The 19,742-nt window shown below is 44.6% G+C and overlaps 1 protein-coding gene across 6 annotated transcripts in view; it reads left to right on the plus strand.

The window, feature by feature from the left end:
• bnc2 (basonuclin 2) overlaps positions 1-19,742 on the plus strand; it is a 302,463-nt gene that overhangs the window by 216,329 nt on the left and 66,392 nt on the right. For all 6 annotated transcript variants that reach the window (XM_036933758.1, XM_036933756.1, XM_036933760.1 and 3 more), the window contains one exon: positions 16,859-16,961. In XM_036933758.1, the coding sequence (XP_036789653.1) occupies positions 16,859-16,961 (103 nt within the window). The remainder of the gene's footprint in view (positions 1-16,858; positions 16,962-19,742) is intronic.

Here is a 19,742-nt window from a genome sequence, read left to right on the forward strand (position 1 = left end):
CATAACACACGGTAGTTTTCAGTTTATACAAAACCCCACACATACATGATCTGGAGATGACTTACAAACAATTACAACAGGCTTTTGGCTACGAAAAGAAAAGGGGCCAAATAAAAAATATTAAACTATTTGCAAGATTAAATCTAGGAGCTCTTCCAAGACTTGTCAGGTTTGGTGGGGGCTTGGAGTATGAATTAGGAGTTAGGAGCAGAAGAGTGTGTGTGTGTAGTGTGTTGGGGACCGGCGCGCTGACTAAAAGTTCACCAGGGGAGTCTCCTGACCCGGGCCGGCTGTCGTCAGGTTCCCGTCAACCGCCTCCCTCCTTGTGTGTCCCGTCGCCCACGCCAACAACCCTCGACAACGGAGAAGTCCCCTCCTGGCGGGGTCGCCGAGGGTGCGAGATGTTTAGGCTCTGACTAATACCTCCCGTGTGTGTGTCCAGTGTGTGTGTGTTTAGGAGAGAGAGCAGATGCTGCTGGTCATCTCTACCCCTCTCATGTCAACACACACTTTCATCCCTAACACTCCTCCACTCCGCCAAAAAACATCCCCTCCCTCCCTCCCTCCCCTCCCTCCCTCCCTCCCTCCCCTCCTCCCTCCCTCGCTCCCTTCTTTCTTCTCCTCACTTCTCTGGACCTGCTACTGCTCTCTAGCACCAACATGCTGGCGGTCACACTGTGTGGTCGTGTCACTCCTTCAGTTACTCCCAGACTCAGCCTAGCATGTTTTCATACCATATGCAGTACATCTGAAGACTAACACGCATATACTGACTTATTGCTAGGCGTCATGTGTAGAGTTACAATATAAGACTTTTATCTCCCTCACCAACTTCAAACATCAGCTATCTGAGCAGCTAACCGATCGCTGCAGCTGTACATAGTCTATTGGTAAATAGCCCACCCATTTTCACCTACCTCATCCCCATACTGTTTTTATTTATTTATTTTTCTGCTCTTTTGCACACCAATATCTCTACCTGTACATGACCATCTGATCATTTATCACTCCAGTGTTAATCTGCAAAATTGTAATTATTCGCCTACCTCCTCATGCCTTTTGCACACAATGTATATAGACTCTCCTTTTTTCTACTGTATTATTGACTTGTTAATTGTTTACTCCATGTGTAACTCTGTGTTGTCTGCTCATACTGCTATGCTTTATCTTGGCCAGGACGCTGTTGCAAATGAGAACTTGTTCTCAACTAGCCTACCTGGTTAAATAAAGGTGAAATAAAAATTAATAAAAAAAAAAAAAGACTAGAGTGGGCCTATGTCATAAACCTGTTCTTTTGAATTCTGTGACTGCATGTCACCACTTCTCTCGAGGTCACTGTCTTGTCTCTGCAGGTGTACATTAGTGGGTGACTTTGTTTGTGCCAGTTTTGACTAAACCACTGATAATGTGTTGGGTAATCGGTGCAGGTGTCAGGGCCTGCAGAGGAGACGTGTCACCCTTATCTGGTGAGGAGGGACACTCTCTGATAGGCTGAAGGTCGGGGGGGTGGAGTCAACGCAGGTGTGCGACACGCAGCTCTGTCCCCCTCCTCCACACTCCTCCTCTCCACTCAGTTTTAGAGAATGATCAGAAAATGTGTTAATTATTCATTCTTGTCAAGAGGGGAACTCCGCTTTACAATGTGAGTTGTATTTCACTTTGTTAGTTCCTGTACAGTGAGTAGGATAATGGAGACTCCCTGAGTGTACTCTGTGATCAGGGTTCCTTCTATGTGTGTGGTTTGTAATCAGGGGACTAGCTTATTATTTGGATACATTGAACAGTAACATGTTCAGTAAGAGTAGGAATAGCAGGTGAGAGCTATACTCCCTCCCTCTAGAGTAGGAATAGCAGGTGAGAGCTATACTCCCTCCCTCTAGAGTAGGAATAGCAGGTGAGAGCTATACTCCCTCCCTCTAGAGTAGGAATAGCAGGTGAGAGCTATACTCCCTCCCTCTAGAGTAGGAATAGCAGGTGAGAGCTATACTCCCTCCCCCTAGAGTAGGAATAGCAGGTGAGAGCTATACTCCCTCCCTCTAGAGTAGGAATAGCAGGTGAGAGCTATACTCCCTCCCTCTAGAGTAGGAATAGCAGGTGAGAGCTATACTCCCTCCCTCTAGAGTAGGAATAGCAGGTGAGAGCTATACTCCCTCCCTCTAGAGTAGGAATAGCAGGTGAGAGCTATACTCCCTCCCTCTAGAGTAGGAATAGCAGGTGAGAGCTATACTCCCTCCCTCTAGAGTAGGAATAGCAGGTGAGAGCTATACTCCCTCCCTCTAGAGTAGGAATATCAGGTGAGAGCTATACTCCCTCCCTCTAGAGTAGGAATAGCAGGTGAGAGCTATACTCCCTCCCTCTAGAGTAGGAATAGCAGGTGAGAGCTATACTCCCTCCCTCTAGAGTAGGAATATCAGGTGAGAGCTATACTCCCTCCCTCTAGAGTAGGAATAGCAGGTGAGAGCTATACTCCCTCCCTCTAGAGTAGGAATAGCAGGTGAGAGCTATACTCCCTCCCTCTAGAGTAGGAATAGCAGGTGAGAGCTATACTCCCTCCCTCTAGAGTAGGAATAGCAGGTGAGAGCTATACTCCCTCCCTCTAGAGTAGGAATAGCAGGTGAGAGCTATACTCCCTCCCTCTAGAGTAGGAATAGCAGGTGAGAGCTATACTCCCTCCCTCTAGAGTAGGAATAGCAGGTGAGAGCTATACTCCCTCCCTCTAGAGTAGGAATAGCAGGTGAGAGCTATACTCCCTCCCTCTAGAGTAGGAATAGCAGGTGAGAGCTATACTCCCTCCCTCTAGAGTAGGAATAGCAGGTGAGAGCTATACTCCCTCCCTCTAGAGTAGGAATAGCAGGTGAGAGCTATACTCCCTCCCTCTAGAGTAGGAATAGCAGGTGAGAGCTATACTCCCTCCCTCTAGAGTAGGAATAGCAGGTGAGAGCTATACTCCCTCCCTCTAGAGTAGGAATAGCAGGTGAGAGCTATACTCCCTCCCTCTAGAGTAGGAATATCAGGTGAGAGCTATACTCCCTCCCTCTAGAGTAGGAATAGCAGGTGAGAGCTATACTCCCTCCCTCTAGAGTAGGAATAGCAGGTGAGAGCTATACTCCCTCCCTCTAGAGTAGGAATATCAGGTGAGAGCTATACTCCCTCCCTCTAGAGTAGGAATAGCAGGTGAGAGCTATACTCCCTCCCTCTAGAGTAGGAATAGCAGGTGAGAGCTATACTCCCTCCCTCTAGAGTAGGAATAGCAGGTGAGAGCTATACTCCCTCCCTCTAGAGTAGGAATAGCAGGTGAGAGCTATACTCCCTCCCTCTAGAGTAGGAATAGCAGGTGAGAGCTATACTCCCTCCCCCTAGAGTAGGAATAGCAGGTGAGAGCTATACTCCCTCCCTCTAGAGTAGGAATAGCAGGTGAGAGCTATACTCCCTCCCTCTAGAGTAGGAATATCAGGTGAGAGCTATACTCCCTCCCTCTAGAGTAGGAATAGCAGGTGAGAGCTATACTCCCTCCCTCTAGAGTAGGAATAGCAGGTGAGAGCTATACTCCCTCCCTCTAGAGTAGGAATAGCAGGTGAGAGCTATACTCCCTCCCTCTAGAGTAGGAATAGCAGGTGAGAGCTATACTCCCTCCCTCTAGAGTAGGAATAGCAGGTGAGAGCTATACTCCCTCCCTCTAGAGTAGGAATAGCAGGTGAGAGCTATACTCCCTCCCTCTAGAGTAGGAATAGCAGGTGAGAGCTATACTCCCTCCCTCTAGAGTAGGAATATCAGTTGAGAGCTATACTCCCTCCCTCTAGAGTAGGAATAGCAGGTGAGAGCTATACTCCCTCCCTCTAGAGTAGGAATAGCAGGTGAGAGCTATACTCCCTCCCTCTAGAGTAGGAATAGCAGGTGAGAGCTATACTCCCTCCCCCTAGAGTAGGAATAGCAGGTGAGAGCTATACTCCCTCCCTCTAGAGTAGGAATAGCAGGTGAGAGCTATACTCCCTCCCTCTAGAGTAGGAATATCAGGTGAGAGCTATACTCCCTCCCTCTAGAGTAGGAATAGCAGGTGAGAGCTATACTCCCTCCCTCTAGAGTAGGAATAGCAGGTGAGAGCTATACTCCCTCCCTCTAGAGTAGGAATAGCAGGTGAGAGCTATACTCCCTCCCTCTAGAGTAGGAATAGCAGGTGAGAGCTATACTCCCTCCCTCTAGAGTCATTTCATGGGAATTCTTTTTCTGCAGACTGAATTCTTTGTAGTTGTTTTTCTCCTTCCTGTTGTGAGTGTGAGATATCATAAAAAAAGCACCCAGTGTGACTTCGATGCAAAACAAAAACAGACATTTAAAAAGCAAAACACATTTTCCTGTAGCATTTTCTTAAACACACTGAAGCCATAAATCTCTCCTTCTACCTCACACTGACAACACTACTGAGGATTTCACTGTACGTTCTACACCTGTTGTATTCGGCGCATGTGACAAATACATTTTGATTTGAATAATAACTCTACTAATAATAACTTTATTAATCATGTATTAATAGTTTATTAATAATAGCGTGCATTACCAACAACGTATCATACATTCTGTTCAGAGTGCTCCTCTTGTACTGTGCTCCCTGCCTGGCCTGTCCGTCTGTCTGTCTGTGTCCATGTCCACCATCTGTGGGTGAGGAATGCGGCGAGCCAGACAAAAGGATTGGCAGAGTCCTCTCTCCGTCTGTACTCCCAGTGCCTCCAGATAGCTATAAAACACCTGGACAAGACCAGCAGGTGACGGTAGCAGGCTAGGTGGGTTAGGTGCGGGGAGGAGATAGAGATCAGTGACAGGCCGTCCCATATAGCTAGGCCATCCTCCCGCCCCTATCCAGAACCTCCTCACCCTACTTCAACCTTATTCCTCAATGTTCCCCCTTGGCGCCCCACCTCCCCTCCGGTCTCCACCCCCCACCCACCCTCCTTTGCCCTACCAACAATCCACCCTCCACCACACTGGCCCCCTACCTAGTGTATAGCCTGCGTCTATCCCTCCAAGCCCTCATTCGGCTCTTTGAACTCCACTAGTATCTCTGGACAGTGCTGTCACTGGGCACATGGTTTGATCTCTGGCTTTGAGGAGAGCCAAGCGGGACCATGGCCTGGGCTGGTCTGAACACAAAGAGATTGTCCACTCCTCTCTCTCTCCCTCTGCTCAGAAATGTATACAAGGGAGGGAGGACATCAATGGAGGCTCCCTCCACCACTCCTCCACTTGATATGATTAACCACTCCCTGTTTGAGCTGACATCACATTTGTATCTATCTAGTGTGTTAGCTGAGAGCAGTAGAATGACTGGTGAGGATAAGCAGATTTGGGGATTTGCCATTGAACTGTCCTCTCTAACTTTGTGTGTCTCTCTCACTCTCTCTCTGTGTCTCAGTCTCAGTCTCTGTGTTTCAGTCTCTGTGTCTCAGTCTCTGTGTCTCAGTCTCTGTGTCTCAGTCTCTGTGTCTCAGTCTCTGTGTTTCAGTCTCTGTGTCTCAGTCTCTGTGTCTCAGTCTCTGTCTCTGTGTCTCAGTCTCTGTCTCTGTGTCTCAGTCTCTGTGTTTCAGTCTCTGTGTCTCAGTCTCTGTGTCTCAGTCTCTGTGTTTCAGTCTCTGTGTCTCAGTCTCAGTCTCTGTGTCTCAGTCTCTGTGTCTCAGTCTCTGTGTCTCAGTCTCTGTGTCTCAGTCTCTGTGTCTCAGTCTCAGTCTCTGTGTCTCGGTCTCTGTGTCTCAGTCTCTGTGTCTCAGTCTCTGTGTCTCAGTCTCTGTGTCTCAGTCTCTGTGTCTCAGTCTCTGTGTTTCAGTCTCTGTGTCTCAGTCTCAGTCTCTGTGTCTCAGTCTCTGTGTCTCAGTCTCTGTGTCTCAGTCTCAGTCTCTGTGTTTCGGTCTCTGTGTCTCAGTCTCTGTGTCTCAGTCTCTGTGGCTCAGTCTCTGTGTCTCAGTTTCAGTCTCTGTGTCTCAGTTTCAGTCTCTGTGTCTCAGTCTCTGTGTTTCAGTCTCTGTGTCTCAGTCTCTGTGTCTCAGTCTCTGTGTCTCAGTCTCTGTGTCTCAGTCTCTGTGTCTCAGTTTCTGTCTCTGTCTTACACAATAGGATATCCAGCTGGGTCCTTTCATTATGAAGCATGACTATCCTGGAATACACTCAGACTCACCAGGTTTCATCATGGATCCCATTTTACCTACGTGTCTTCGAGAAGTGTTCACATCACCCCCAAAATATCTGTCTTCCTGTGACTCCCCTTAGCAGTAAAGGAGAATACGGTAACGGTAAAGGAGAATACGGTAAAGGGAAAAGAGAAAACGGTAACGGTAAAGGAGAATACGGTAACAGTAAAGGAGAATACAGTAACGGTAAAGGAGAATACGGTAACGGTAAAGGAGAATACGGTAACGGTAAAGGAGAATACGGTAAAGGTAAAAGAGAATACGTTAACGGTAAAGGAGAATACGGTAACGGTAAAGGAGAATACGTTAACGGTAAAGGAGAATCCGGTAACGGTAAAGGAGAATACGGTAAAGGTAAAAGAGAATACGTTAACGGTAAAGGAGAATACGGTAACGGTAAAGGAGAATACGTTAACGGTAAAGGAGAATACGTTAACGGTAAAGGAGAATACGGTAACGGTAAAGGAGAATACGGTAACGGTAAAGGAGAATACGGTAAAGGTAAAAGAGAATACGTTAACGGTAAAGGAGAATACGGTAACGGTAAAGGAGAATACGTTAACGGTAAAGGAGAATACGGTAACGGTAAAGGAGAATACGTTAACGGTAAAGGAGAATCCGGTAACGGTAAAGGAGAATACGTTAACGGTAAAGGAGAATATGGTAACGGTAAAGGAGAATACGGTAAAGGTAAAGGAGAATACGTTAACGGTAGAGGAGAACACGGTAACGGTAAAGGAGAATACGGTAACGGTAAAGGAGAATACGTTAACGGTAGAGGAGAATACGGTAACGGTAAAGGAGAATACGGTAACGGTAAAGGAGAATACGGTAACGGTAAAGGAGAATACGTATCAATAGAACTATCTGGTTTTGGGTGACTACAATCTCACAGGGTAGATCTGTTAGAGGGGGTGTACTTTCAGCTGACACAAACACAAATATTAGGTCTATAATAGTTAAAAGTTGAGGTAGGGTATTACTATATTTATTAATCTTTCGGGTGTATATTTGTTCTCATATATCCATATATGTAAAATAATAATACTGAAAACCACTAGCAACAGATGACAACACAATTTCTAAATCAAAGGTAAAATGTCTAACATCTAGTTTTCTAGCTTTTCTTCCAAGCCGGTCAGTACCGGCTTTCATTTCATTGTCACAACGTCGACAGGACAAAAACATTGTCGCTGTCACGTCTCTCCCTGTCTCTCCAATACCCATGAGGCCTTGCAGTCTGTCTGATGTCTCAGAACTGGCATGTAGCCCGTCCGCTGTCATCTCCGTCTTCTCAGGTCTCAAGAACACTAGGATCTTAGTCCAGGACTCTTGGGACTCTATACGGGCCGTATAGGTTCGCTGGTATGCCGCTTGGCCACTGCGCTGTCACAGCTGGCGATGGAATCCGATCAAGTAGGGCATATAAGGCACAACAGGAATGAGAGGGGCGAGCCAAAAACATCTGAAATTCATCTGTCTTCATCTTTCCCCCTAATCCCTTATTTCTTCACGTGTGTGTTTTATTCTCCTTTTCTCTCTTCCAGTATGGTGCTTCTCTGCTCAGATGTAAGCAGGGCTGTGCTGAACATAACTTGAGAGAGGGAATGAATGTCAACAAAGGGTCTAATTGGCCTGACTTGATGACAATAAAGGTGGGGGTGAGGGGGTAGATTAGGGAGCGAAACCAAAAAGACATGGACAGACTGACCCTACATGGGAACAACAGACAGGGTTATTCCTTTTTCTATTTGAAAGGGAAGAAAGAAAAATAGGGGTCCCAGGTGAACACAGGAAAACACATGCTTCTCTTCTTCTTCTCCTCCTTCTGTAATCCACCGGAGACTCACGCCCCATTTGGTTTCCATTAGCATAACTCTGGTCCCTCTGCCCCGTGTCAGAGCCCAGTCGCACAGCTGCACATAGGACAGGGACCTCTGCCATTGTGGCTGCGAAGCAAAAAGCAAACCAGAACTGACATGGAGGACTGGTGTTGTGCTGTGGGGATTTGAAAGGCAGAAGGAGAGGCCTGTGTTCGAAGTTGACTACATTTTCCCTTTCCCTTGTAACCGGGCGTTTTATACCGAAAGCCTGCGAACAACTGATTAATCATTGTTTACTCAGCAGCATTTAGGAATTGGAAGGCAAGAAAGTTCCGTTTTAAGTCAGACCCAACGTATAAAGCCAAACAAGCAAAAATTTGCCTCTGAATTTGTGGCATGTTGCGTCTGCTACAAAGACCTCCTTTATCCCACACAGTTTTATTTGTCACCTGGTTTCAATATGGACTCTGTGAAGTCCTGAGACTATCTCTCCGAGAGAGAGCCAGGGCCTGCTTTATGACACGCACCATGCCTGCTTTCCCTGCACACGTTGGACACACATTTCTGGCAGGAAGCAGACAGCGTTTCAGCAGCTAACTCATGGATGAGATAGTATCTTGCGGGTGGAAGAGAGGACAAGATGCTCCCAGTGTTTTACAGTGACCTGGGCATACACATTTAAGTTGGAGCTGCTGCGGACACACACACACACACACACACACACACATACACACACACACACACACACAGACAGGGATCTCATTTAACTCTCGGCTTTGCTTTACTCTCTACCAAAGAAATGTGGTCTGTGGTTCCATGTTCAACATGGATAAAGGTTTCAATTAAATCTGAGACAGGGAACAATAACCATCCAGCTTCTCCCAGCTGGTCTGGCTGGCTTCCCTCTGCATGCATGGAGGACACCGTGTGGAGGAGAGGAGTTAAGGGGTGGACTTTTGGGACGGGGACAAGTGGGGTTTTGTACTGTAATAGAGGACGCAAAGGGGCTGTTAGGGAGTGGACATTTTAGGGTGGGAGTGGAGTTGGACATTAAAAAGAATAATGAAGGTTTCAGAGTTGACATTGAAATAGGTCGAGGGTTAACAGAGGTGACATTTAAAGCTGTCATATAATAACGGAGTTGACAGTGAATATCATGTAGATGTCTCTACGTTACCAGGACAGTTCTGAGGCCAGAGGAGTTAACGGAATGGACATTGGAGAGAACAAGTAGCCCATTCCCCTGCTGCTAATTTTTCTAGTGTTTCAGGATGAACACAACACAAAACACACACACACACACACACACACACGCACACGCACACGCACACACGCACACACGCACACACACACACCCCCCTCTCTGTGTCCTTTCCCTCACTGTCCCCCTTTAGCAGTGAGCTAGAGAGGAAACCCTGACGAGACACTATAGTGACTAATGCTCCAGTATCTGGCCAGCCAGGCTGCTGATAACACAACCTCCCGCTCCACAGCAGGGCTGCAGGGACCAATATGAACGACTGTGCAGGACCAGACCCAGCCCAGATCAGCTTCAGTCCAGACCCTGGCCACAGAGACACCAGAGAGAGAGAGGGGGAGGCTGGGGAGCTGCATCATCAGAACCCCTCCATCTCCTTCACTCCCATCCTCTAGTCCTGTTAAAGAACGACGTTGTTTTACATTCACATCCGCTACTCCCCTCATGTGTTGTAGACCGTCTCTAGTGTCGGTATGAAGACACACTGCAAATAATCTAGACCGTCTCTAGTGTCGGTATGAAGACACACTGCAAATAATCTAGACCGTCTCTAGTGTCGGTATGAAGACACACTGCAAATAATCTAGATGGTCTCTAGTGTCGGTATGAAGACACACTGCAAATAATCTAGACCGTCTCTAGTGTCGGTATGAAGACACACTGCAAATAATCTAGATGGTCTCTAGTGTCGGTATGAACACACACTGCAAATAATCTAGACGGTCTCTAGTGTCGGTATGAAGAGACACTTCAAATAATCTAGACCGTCTCTAGTGTCGGTATGAACACACACTGCAAATAATCTAGACCGTCTCTAGTGTCGGTATGAACACACACTGCAAATAATCTAGACGGTCTCTAGTGTCGGTATGAAGAGACACTGCAAATAATCTAGACCGTCTCTAGTGTCGGTATGAACACACACTGCAAATAATCTAGATGGTCTCTAGTGTCGGTATGAACACACACTGCAAATAATCTAGACCGTCTCTAGTGTCGGTATGAAGAGACACTGCAAATAATCTAGACCGTCTCTAGTGTCGGTATGAACACACACTGCAAATAATCTAGACGGTCTCTAGTGTCGGTATGAACACACACTGCAAATAATCTAGACCGTCTCTCGTGTCGGTATGAACACACACTGCAAATAATCTAGACAGTCTCTAGTGTCGGTATGAACACACACTGCAAATAATCTAGACGGTCTCTAGTGTCGGTATGAACACACACTGCAAATAATCTAGAAAGTCTCTAGTGTCGGTATGAACACACACTGCAAATAATCTAGACGGTCTCTAGTGTCGGTATGAACACACACTCCAAATAATATAGACAGTCTCTAGTGTAGGTATGAACACACACTGCAAATAATCTAGACAGTCTCTCGTGTAGGTATGAACACACACTGCAAATAATCTAGACGGTCTCTAGTGTCGGTATGAACACACACTGCAAATAATCTAGACAGTCTCTAGTGTAGGTATGAACCCACACTCCAAATAATCTAGACAGTCTCTAGTGTAGGTATGAACACACACTCCAAATATTCTAGACAGTCTCTAGTGTAGGTATGAACCCACACTCCAAATAATATAGACAGTCTCTAGTGTAGGTATGAACACACACTCCAAATAATATAGACAGTCTCTAGTGTAGGTATGAACACACACTGCAAATAATCTAGACAGTCTCTCGTGTAGGTATGAACACACACTGCAAATAATCTAGACGGTCTCTAGTGTCGGTATGAACACACACTGCAAATAATCTAGACAGTCTCTAGTGTAGGTATGAACCCACACTCCAAATAATCTAGACAGTCTCTAGTGTAGGTATGAACACACACTCCAAATATTCTAGACAGTCGCTAGTGTAGGTATGAACCCACACTCCAAATAATATAGACAGTCTCTAGTGTAGGTATGAACACACACTGCAAATAATCTAGACAGTCTCTAGTGTAGGAATGAACACACACTCCAAATAATCTAGACAGTCTCTAGTGTAGGTATGAACCCACACTCCAAATAATATAGACAGTCTCTAGTGTAGGTATGAACACACACTGCAAATAATCTAGACAGTCTCTAGTGTAGGTATGAACCCACACTCCAAATAATATAGACAGTCTCTAGTGTAGGTATGAACACACACTGCAAATAATCTAGACAGTCTCTAGTGTAGGTATGAACACACACTGCAAATAATCTAGACAGTCTCTAGTGTAGGTATGAACCCACACCAAATAATATAGACAGTCTCTAGTGTAGGTATGAACACACACTCCAAATCATATAGAGTGTGTTAGCCAAGACCAGTAGTAGGCTGGTGATGAGAGGCAGATTATTTCTCTCTCTTTCACCCCTTCTCGCTCTCTCCTTCTCCAATCTCTCTTTCTCTCTCTCTCTCTCTCTCTCTCTTTCTGTCTCTCTCTCTCCTTCTCCTCTCTCTCTCTGCAACCTGTCTCTCTTTTTTCTCCCTCTCTCTTTCTCTCTCTCTCTCTCCTTCTCCTCTCTCTCCTTCTCCTCTCTCTCCCCCCAGTGTCTGTTCAGCAGAAGATGTGCCCTTCTCCTCTAACTAGCCTGTAATACTTCAGCCTGTCTGGTTAATGGGGAGATATGAGAGGTGCTATTAGGCTGCTAGGCTAGCGTAATAAGTAATTGATTAGAAGGCCTTGTCACAGCAGCAGCACAGCAGACACCAGGGCTCTAATTGCTATATTAGACGACCTCCTTAACTATCTCGTCAACCATCACACAGCTCAGCGTGTAAACAGGGGGGTGCATGTGTGTGATATTTAATTCTATCTCTGGCTGCCTCTGTTTTATACAATGGCTTTAGCAAGTGGCAATTAGGATAGCGGACTGTGTTGTTGTCTAGCATTTAATGCTGGTTTGAGGAAAAACGTACAACTTTGACCTACCTCTGTGTTGGAGTTAGTTTTTGTGTTGTAACATGATAGGAAGTGGAGATCAGATTGTTTTGAGGAAGTGTAGTAGTGTGTGTAATAAATAGAGAATCGTCTGATGCCAAATCCAACCTGTTAGCAAGCAGGACAAATCCAACCTGTTAGCAAGCAGGACAAATCCAACATGTTAGCAAGCAGAACAAATCCAACCTGTTAGCAAGCAGGACAAATCCAACCTGTTAGCAAGCAGGACAAATCCAACATGTTAGCAAGCAGGACAAATCCAACCTGTTAGCAAGCAGGACAAATTCAACATGTTAGCAAGCAGGACAAATCCAACATGTTAGCAAGCAGGACAAATCCAACCTGTTAGCAAGCAGAACAAATCCAACCTGTTAGCAAGCAGAACAAATCCAACCTGTTAGCAAGCAGGACAAATCCAACCTGTTAGCAAGCAGAACAAATCCAACATGTTAGCAAGCAGAACAAATCCAACATGTTAGCAAGCAGGACAAATCCAACCTGTTAGCAAGCAGGACAAATCCAACATGTTAGCAAGCAGGACAAATCCAACCTGTTAGCAAGCAGAACAAATCCAACATGTTAGAAGGAGGACAAATCCAACCTGTTAGCAAGCAGACAAATCCAACATGTTAGCAAGCAGGCAAATCCAACATGTTAGCAAGCAGGACAAATCCAACCTGTTAGCAAGCAGAACAAATCCAACATGTTAGCAAGCAGAACACATCCAACATGTTAGCAAGCAGAACAAATCCAACATGTTAGCAAGCAGAACACATCCAACCTGTTAGCAAGCAGAACAAATACAACATGTTAGCAAGCAGGACAAATCCAACCTGATAGCAAGCAGGACAAATCCAAACTGTTAGCAAGCAGGACAAATCCAACCTGTTAGCAAGCAGGACAAATCAAAATAAACACTTTGGTTCAGCTCTCATGTCGAGCCCGAAGGGAGACAAACAACAGTAGCAGAAAGCAAAACCGGCACCCTCTACAGATTAGCTACATGGATGAAACCAGAGGGGGTACCTGATTTATGCCACACCTGCAATAGACAACCAGTTTGACACACTAAAGGTGTAATCCCCGTTCCCACCTTGCCAAAAACTAAACGATGTCCCTGTCTGCCCAGATGCCAACCTACTGGGCGGATGTGGTGGGATTTGATGGTTAATCTGGGATTAGCTCGTGTTCACTTTGATACCTCCCTCCTGCTAATCTGGTTTAAAACACCTAGAGTTTTTAATCCTATTACGGTCACGGTCATGTTACAGTGGAGTAGCACTTTATACTTGACGTACTGCAGTCAAATGACATGGCTAACACCGTGTGGCATGAGGGATTACATGTAGACATGGTCACAGCATGTCATTCTGTTTGATATTGAGTCCTATCAAACATTGACTGCTTGTATTACAGTACTGAACAGGTACAATACACTAGCAGAGGTTAGAATGTTACTTGTATGTATAAGTGTGTCCTTTGCCATGTGCAGTGATGGTGTGAACACTGGTTCCTGTGATTGTGTGACTGCTGTCCCTCAGTGATGGTGTGAACACTGGTTCCTGTGATTGTGTTACTGCTGTCCCTCAGTGTTGGTATGAACACTGGTTCCTGTGATTGTGTTACTGCTGTCCCTCAGTGATGGTGTGAACACTGGTTCCTGTGATTGTGTTACTGCTGTCCCTCAGTGATGGTGTGAACACTGGTTCCTGTGATTGTGTTACTGCTGTCCCTCAGTGATGGTGTGAACACTGGTTCCTGTGATTGTGTTATTGCTGTCCCTCAGTGATGGTATGAACACTGGTTCCTGTGATTGTGTTACTGCTGTCCCTCAGTGATGGTGTGAACACTGGTTCCTGTGATTGTGTTATTGCTGTCCCTCAGTGATGGTATGAACACTGGTTCCTGTGATTGTGTTATTGCTGTCCCTCAGTGATGGTGTGAACACTGGTTCCTGTGATTGTGTTATTGCTGTCCCTCAGTGATGGTGTGAACACTGGTTCCTGTGATTGTGTTATTGCTGTCCCTCAGTGATGGTGTGAACACTGGTTCCTGTGATTGTGTTACTGCTGTCCCTCAGTGATGGTGTGAACACTGGTTCCTGTGATTGTGTTATTGCTGTCCCTCAGTGATGGTGTGAACACTGGTTCCTGTGATTGTGTTACTGCTGTCCCTCAGTGATGGTGTGAACACTGGTTCCTGTGATTGTGTTACTGCTGTCCCTCAGTGATGGTGTGAACACTGGTTCCTGTGATTGTGTTACTGCTGTCCCTCAGTGATGGTGTGAACACTGGTTCCTGAGATTGTGTTACTGCTGTCCCTCAGTGATGGTGTGAACACTGGTTCCTGTGATTGTGTTACTGCTGTCCCTCAGTGATGTGTAACTGCTGATGGGTCCTTGTGAAATATGGGTCATCTGCATCATGGACTACGACCTACGACCCTGTGTGTGTGTGTGTGTCGCGTCACTGTCACACTGCCGGTCACAGGCGATAAATCAGCTGCAGTGAGATAAGATAGTGTGTGTGGTAAATCGGTGAAGTTCCTAAAGTAATTCTGGGAAATGACTGTAGTGTAAGAGGTGTGTGTCACGATGTGTGCTGAGAGACGGGTAGCAAGTTTAGGGATTGAGTGTTTTAATAAATAAACACAACGTAATACAAAATAAGAAAGACGGACAACGCACAGACATGTCACAGGAACAGAAACAATAACGCCTGGGGAAGGAACCAAAGGGAGTGACATTCAGGGAAGGTAATCAGGGAGGTGATGGAGTCCAGGTGCGCCTAACGATGGTGACAGGTGTGCTCCATAACGAGCAGCCTGGTGACCTAGAGGCCGGAGAGGTTGATGTAACGTTAGAAGAGATCTTCACCTTTTGGTTTTGTGATGACTCTCTCTGTGCAGAGAAGAGCGGCAGACTTCTGAAGTGGGGCTAAGACGCACATACTTTATCCACACACACCCTCGTGCATACACACGTGATGACAAAGAACCTTGGATATGATTGTGATTTTCCTGTCAAAATAAAGAGGCCGCAATCATATCCATCACCTACTATAATACACATCATTCCCTTTTACAAGTGTGGTTGAATGTTTTCCTCTGTCATTTGTGTGATTACAGAAGATTTTACAGCCCTAAGCAGTCTAACACAGAAACACAGACTTTAGACATTTGGGATTGGCTCCACATCCTTTTCACCAAACGTGAAACACACAATCCGCATGCTGTTGAATCAGTGCTATTTCTACCAAGTTATTTATTTATGTTATCAACACCTCAGGCTCCATTCGGTCTGTGATTCAGGATTGTGAGTCGATGGCTACAGAAATATTGGAAGGAAAAATGTTAGCGCTGACTTCATGTTAGAATGAAACTCTTCCTGGAAAAGGGATGACTTCCATAGCAGGGTCTCGCTACGCTAATACGCTACAACCACAAATATTCCCCCTCTCCTTTAAGCAATTTGTCTTTGAAGACAGAGAGAGTTTTCAATGTAATTATTATAATTTATCAATTTCATCTTTTAACATAACAATGGACTGATAAGGCAAGGGGTGCCAACATTGATTAATATAAAGTTTGGGCTTTTGGGGATTTTTCCTCCCTTCTTTTCCCCCCCCTTTTCCCCTCTCTCCCTCGTTCCTAGTACAGAGTCCTCTATGTCTTCCAGAATTCGTGTCAATGAGAAATTTGTGGCTTGGAGCTGTGTACATTTGGAAGCCTCTACCACAGTCATTTTTCTAAATCCTTGTTCATAGTGGATATTGTTGGTATTTAACGTGGTTACACAGACCCCACAGAAGAATGGTGTGAGGCAGACCATATGCCAACTATGTTTAGCTGTCAAATCTTACATTTCCATCAGTGAAATCCACACTATAAACCTCCACCATAGAGGTGTGAATTAGCCTAGCATTTAGAGCAACTTCCTGTAAAACAGACCTCTTCTTCCTGTAAAACGGACGTCTCGACGTGTAGACTTTGAAGCACTTATGATTGACAGTGATGCCTTATCAGACCAGTGCTTCAGATTCTGGTGGACTGAGTTGGACTCTCCTGAGCTGTCTAGACACTTGACCTCTAACTGCTAAAAGCTTTTAGGGTTCAGCTCCAGTTCAGCCTCTACTATTGATTAATGGTGACTTAGTCAAAACAAGTGAGATATTCAATGAGGAGAAAAGAAAAGTGTTTCTGTCAGCTCAGGTGGGGTCAGGTTATGAATGAATGAAATAATTAATATTAGATAATACAAAGGGTATTGTGGGAAATCTGGTCATAGTGAATTCGTTAGAGGGCTTTTAACAGGGACTGACAGGGGAAATTAGTACTACAATTGTAATATTAAAATGTAATTGAATAAACAAATTGTCCTATGCTGAAACAATTCAAAACTATTGCAGTACATAAATCTCTTTGAGAAAGGAGCTCTCTGTGTGACTGTGTGTTGATGTGTTACTGGTGTACATCTGTTACGGTGTCTATCTGTGAAACCCTTCAGTTCTGTTTGTGTGACTGCTTGATTGATGAGTGCTCTGTAGCCTGAGCTCTGTCCTCTCCCTGCTCCCTCCCTCCCTCCCTCCATCTCTCTCTCTCTCTCTGTCTGTATGATCAGTTGATTGACAAGGCCTTCCTCTCTCCCTCTCCCCCTGCGTCTCTACAGGCCATTCGCTGCACTCTGGTGAACTGCACCTGTGAGTGTTTCCAGCCAGGAAAGATCCACCTGCGTACATGTGACCAGTGCAAGCACGGCTGGGTGGCTCACGGTAAGAGACGGCCATTTTGAATTCTGCCGACCTACTAACCAGGGTGATGGGAGTCACAGTGTCCAAGATTATCTGTACAGTAGTTGTAATATGAAATATTATTACATTTCTTTACAAGAAGATTGTGTGGTATGGTAGGAAATCATTTTAACAATAGTGTATAACTGCAATAACTGCAATAGTTTGTCATATTAGTCTGTCTCTCTCTCTTTTCTCTCTCTCTCTGCCTCTTTAGTCCTGTGAAGTTCTATGCTCTCATAAACCTGTCTCTTTAGCCAGAGGAGAGAGCAGAGAGGTCCTGACACACACAGCTGCACTCTCCTTATACAGGGTCACTAAAGAGATCAGGATAATATACAGTGCCTACATCTTGTATATAGGGCTGTGTTATCCCCTCGTAGATTCTACAGGTAACGGGTTCATATAAACGCTTAAAAGGGAAGATTCAGTACGTTTTTACCACATCAAAGATTTGATAAATATGTTTATTTGATTTTTTTGTTACCAGAGAGAGATACCGTTCAACTTTAGTGTTTGTCCTGTGTCTTTTATTTAAAAACAGTGTGTATTTTATTTAAAAACGTTATGTATTTTATTTAAATACAGTGTGTATTTTATTTAAATACTTTGTGTATTTTATTTAAATACTTTATATATATTTTATTTAAAAAGTGTTTTGGTTCAAAGTCATACCTGTACCTACTACCTTAGAACAATATCCACGAGAGAGACAACCTCATGACTTGTTCAGGGGGCATAGGAAAAAGGACATGGAGCGAAAGAAAGAAAGAAGATGGAAAGCATAGAAAGGAGGGAACAGAGGGGAAAATAAGATAAAAGAAAACACCTGTTTGGCCCAAGCGTAGAGAGGGCCTTCAGCGATCAGCACAGGACCCCATTGAATATTTTTAATCTCCTTCTCTGAACTGTCAGAGGGCCCTTCTCCCCTTCGCTCTCCCCACTTTTCATTTCATCTCGGCATTGGCAGCCACTCTGACAAGCAGTTCTTCATTTTTTATGATGTTCGTGTCTCGCAGAGTGTGTTGTCAGGCAAAGCCCTCGTCAGCGGAAAGGCTGTCCTGGGATCAGAGGAGACAAAACCAGGTGTCATACAGACAGGCGAAGAGAGAAGAGGGGAGGGAGGAGTGGGAGGAAGGGAGGGATGGGAAAAAAAGGAGTGAAAGAGAGGGGGATGGAGAGAAAAGCAGGTGAGTGAGGGTAAGGTGGAGAGGTGGTGATGGGAGAGAGGTGGTGACGTGAGAGAGAGGTAGAGGGGAAGAGACAGGGTAGAGGGGAAGAGACAGGGTAGAGGGGAAGAGACAGGGTAGAGGGGAAGAGATAGGGTAGAGGGGAAGAGACAGGGTAGAGGGGAAGAGACAGGGTAGAGGGGAAGAGACAGGGTAGAGGGGAAGAGACAGGGTAGAGGGGAAGAGATAGGGTAGAGGGGAAGAGACAGGGTAGAGGGGAAGAGACCGGGTAGAGGGGAAGAGACCGGGTAGAGGGGAAGAGACAGGGTAGAGGGGAAGAGACTGGGTAGAGGGGAAGATAAATGCTTATTTACTTACAGTGAAATGCATGCTTACTTACAGTGAAATGCATGCTTACTTACAGTGAAATTAATGCTTACTTACAGTGAAATGCTTATTTATTTACAGTGAAATGCTTACTATTTTACAGTGAAATGCTTAATTATTTACAGTGAAATGCATGCTTACTTATAGTGAAGTGCTTAATTATTTACAGTGAAATGCTTACTTACTTACAGTGAAATGTTTCCATGCTAACAGTGAAATGTTTACATGCTAACAGTGAAATGTTTCCATAGTAATAGTGAAATGTTTCCATGCTAACAGTGAAATGTTTCCATAGTAATAGTGAAATGTTTCCATACTAACAGTGAAATGTTTCCATAGTAACAGTGAAATGTTTCCATAGTAATAGTGAAATGTTTCCATGCTAACAGTGAAATGTTTCCATACTAACAGTGAAATGTTTCCATGCTAACAGTGAAATGTTTCCATAGTAATAGTGAAATGTTTCCATGCTAACAGTGAAATGTTTCCATAGTAATAGTGAAATGTTTCCATGCTAACAGTGAAATGTTTCCATAGTAACAGTGAAATGTTTCCATACTAACAGTGAAATGTTTCCATACTAACAGTGAAATGTTTCCATAGTAACAGTGAAATGCTTCCATACTGACAGTGAAATGTTTCCATAGTAACAGTGAAATGGTTCCATAGTAACAGTGAAATGTTTCCATAGTAACAGTGAAATGTGTCCATAGTAACAGTGAAATGCTTCCACACTAACAGTGAAATGCTTCCATAGTAATAGTGAAATGTTTCCATAGTAACAGTGAAATGTGTCCATAGTAACAGCGACATGCTTCCATACTAACAGTGAAATGTTTCCATAGTAACAGTGAAATGTTTCCATAGTAACAGTGAAATGCTTCCATACTAACAGTGAAATGTTTCGATAGTAACAGTGAAATGCTTCCATAATAACAGTGAAATGCTTCCATACTAACAGTGAAATGTTTCCATACTAACAGTGAAATGTTTCCATAGTAACAGTGAAATGCTTCCATAGTAACAGTGAAATGTTTCCATAGTAATAGTGAAATGTTTCCATAGTAACAGTGAAATGTTTCCATACTAACAGTGAAATGTTTCCATAGTAACAGTGAAATGCTTCCATAGTAACAGTGAAATGCTTCCATAGTAATAGTGAAATGTTTCCATAGTAACAGTGAAATGCTTCCATAGTAACAGTGAA

This window comes from Oncorhynchus mykiss, chromosome 10, assembly GCF_013265735.2.
Source record: "Oncorhynchus mykiss isolate Arlee chromosome 10, USDA_OmykA_1.1, whole genome shotgun sequence".
Classification (NCBI taxonomy): Eukaryota; Metazoa; Chordata; class Actinopteri; order Salmoniformes; family Salmonidae; genus Oncorhynchus; species Oncorhynchus mykiss.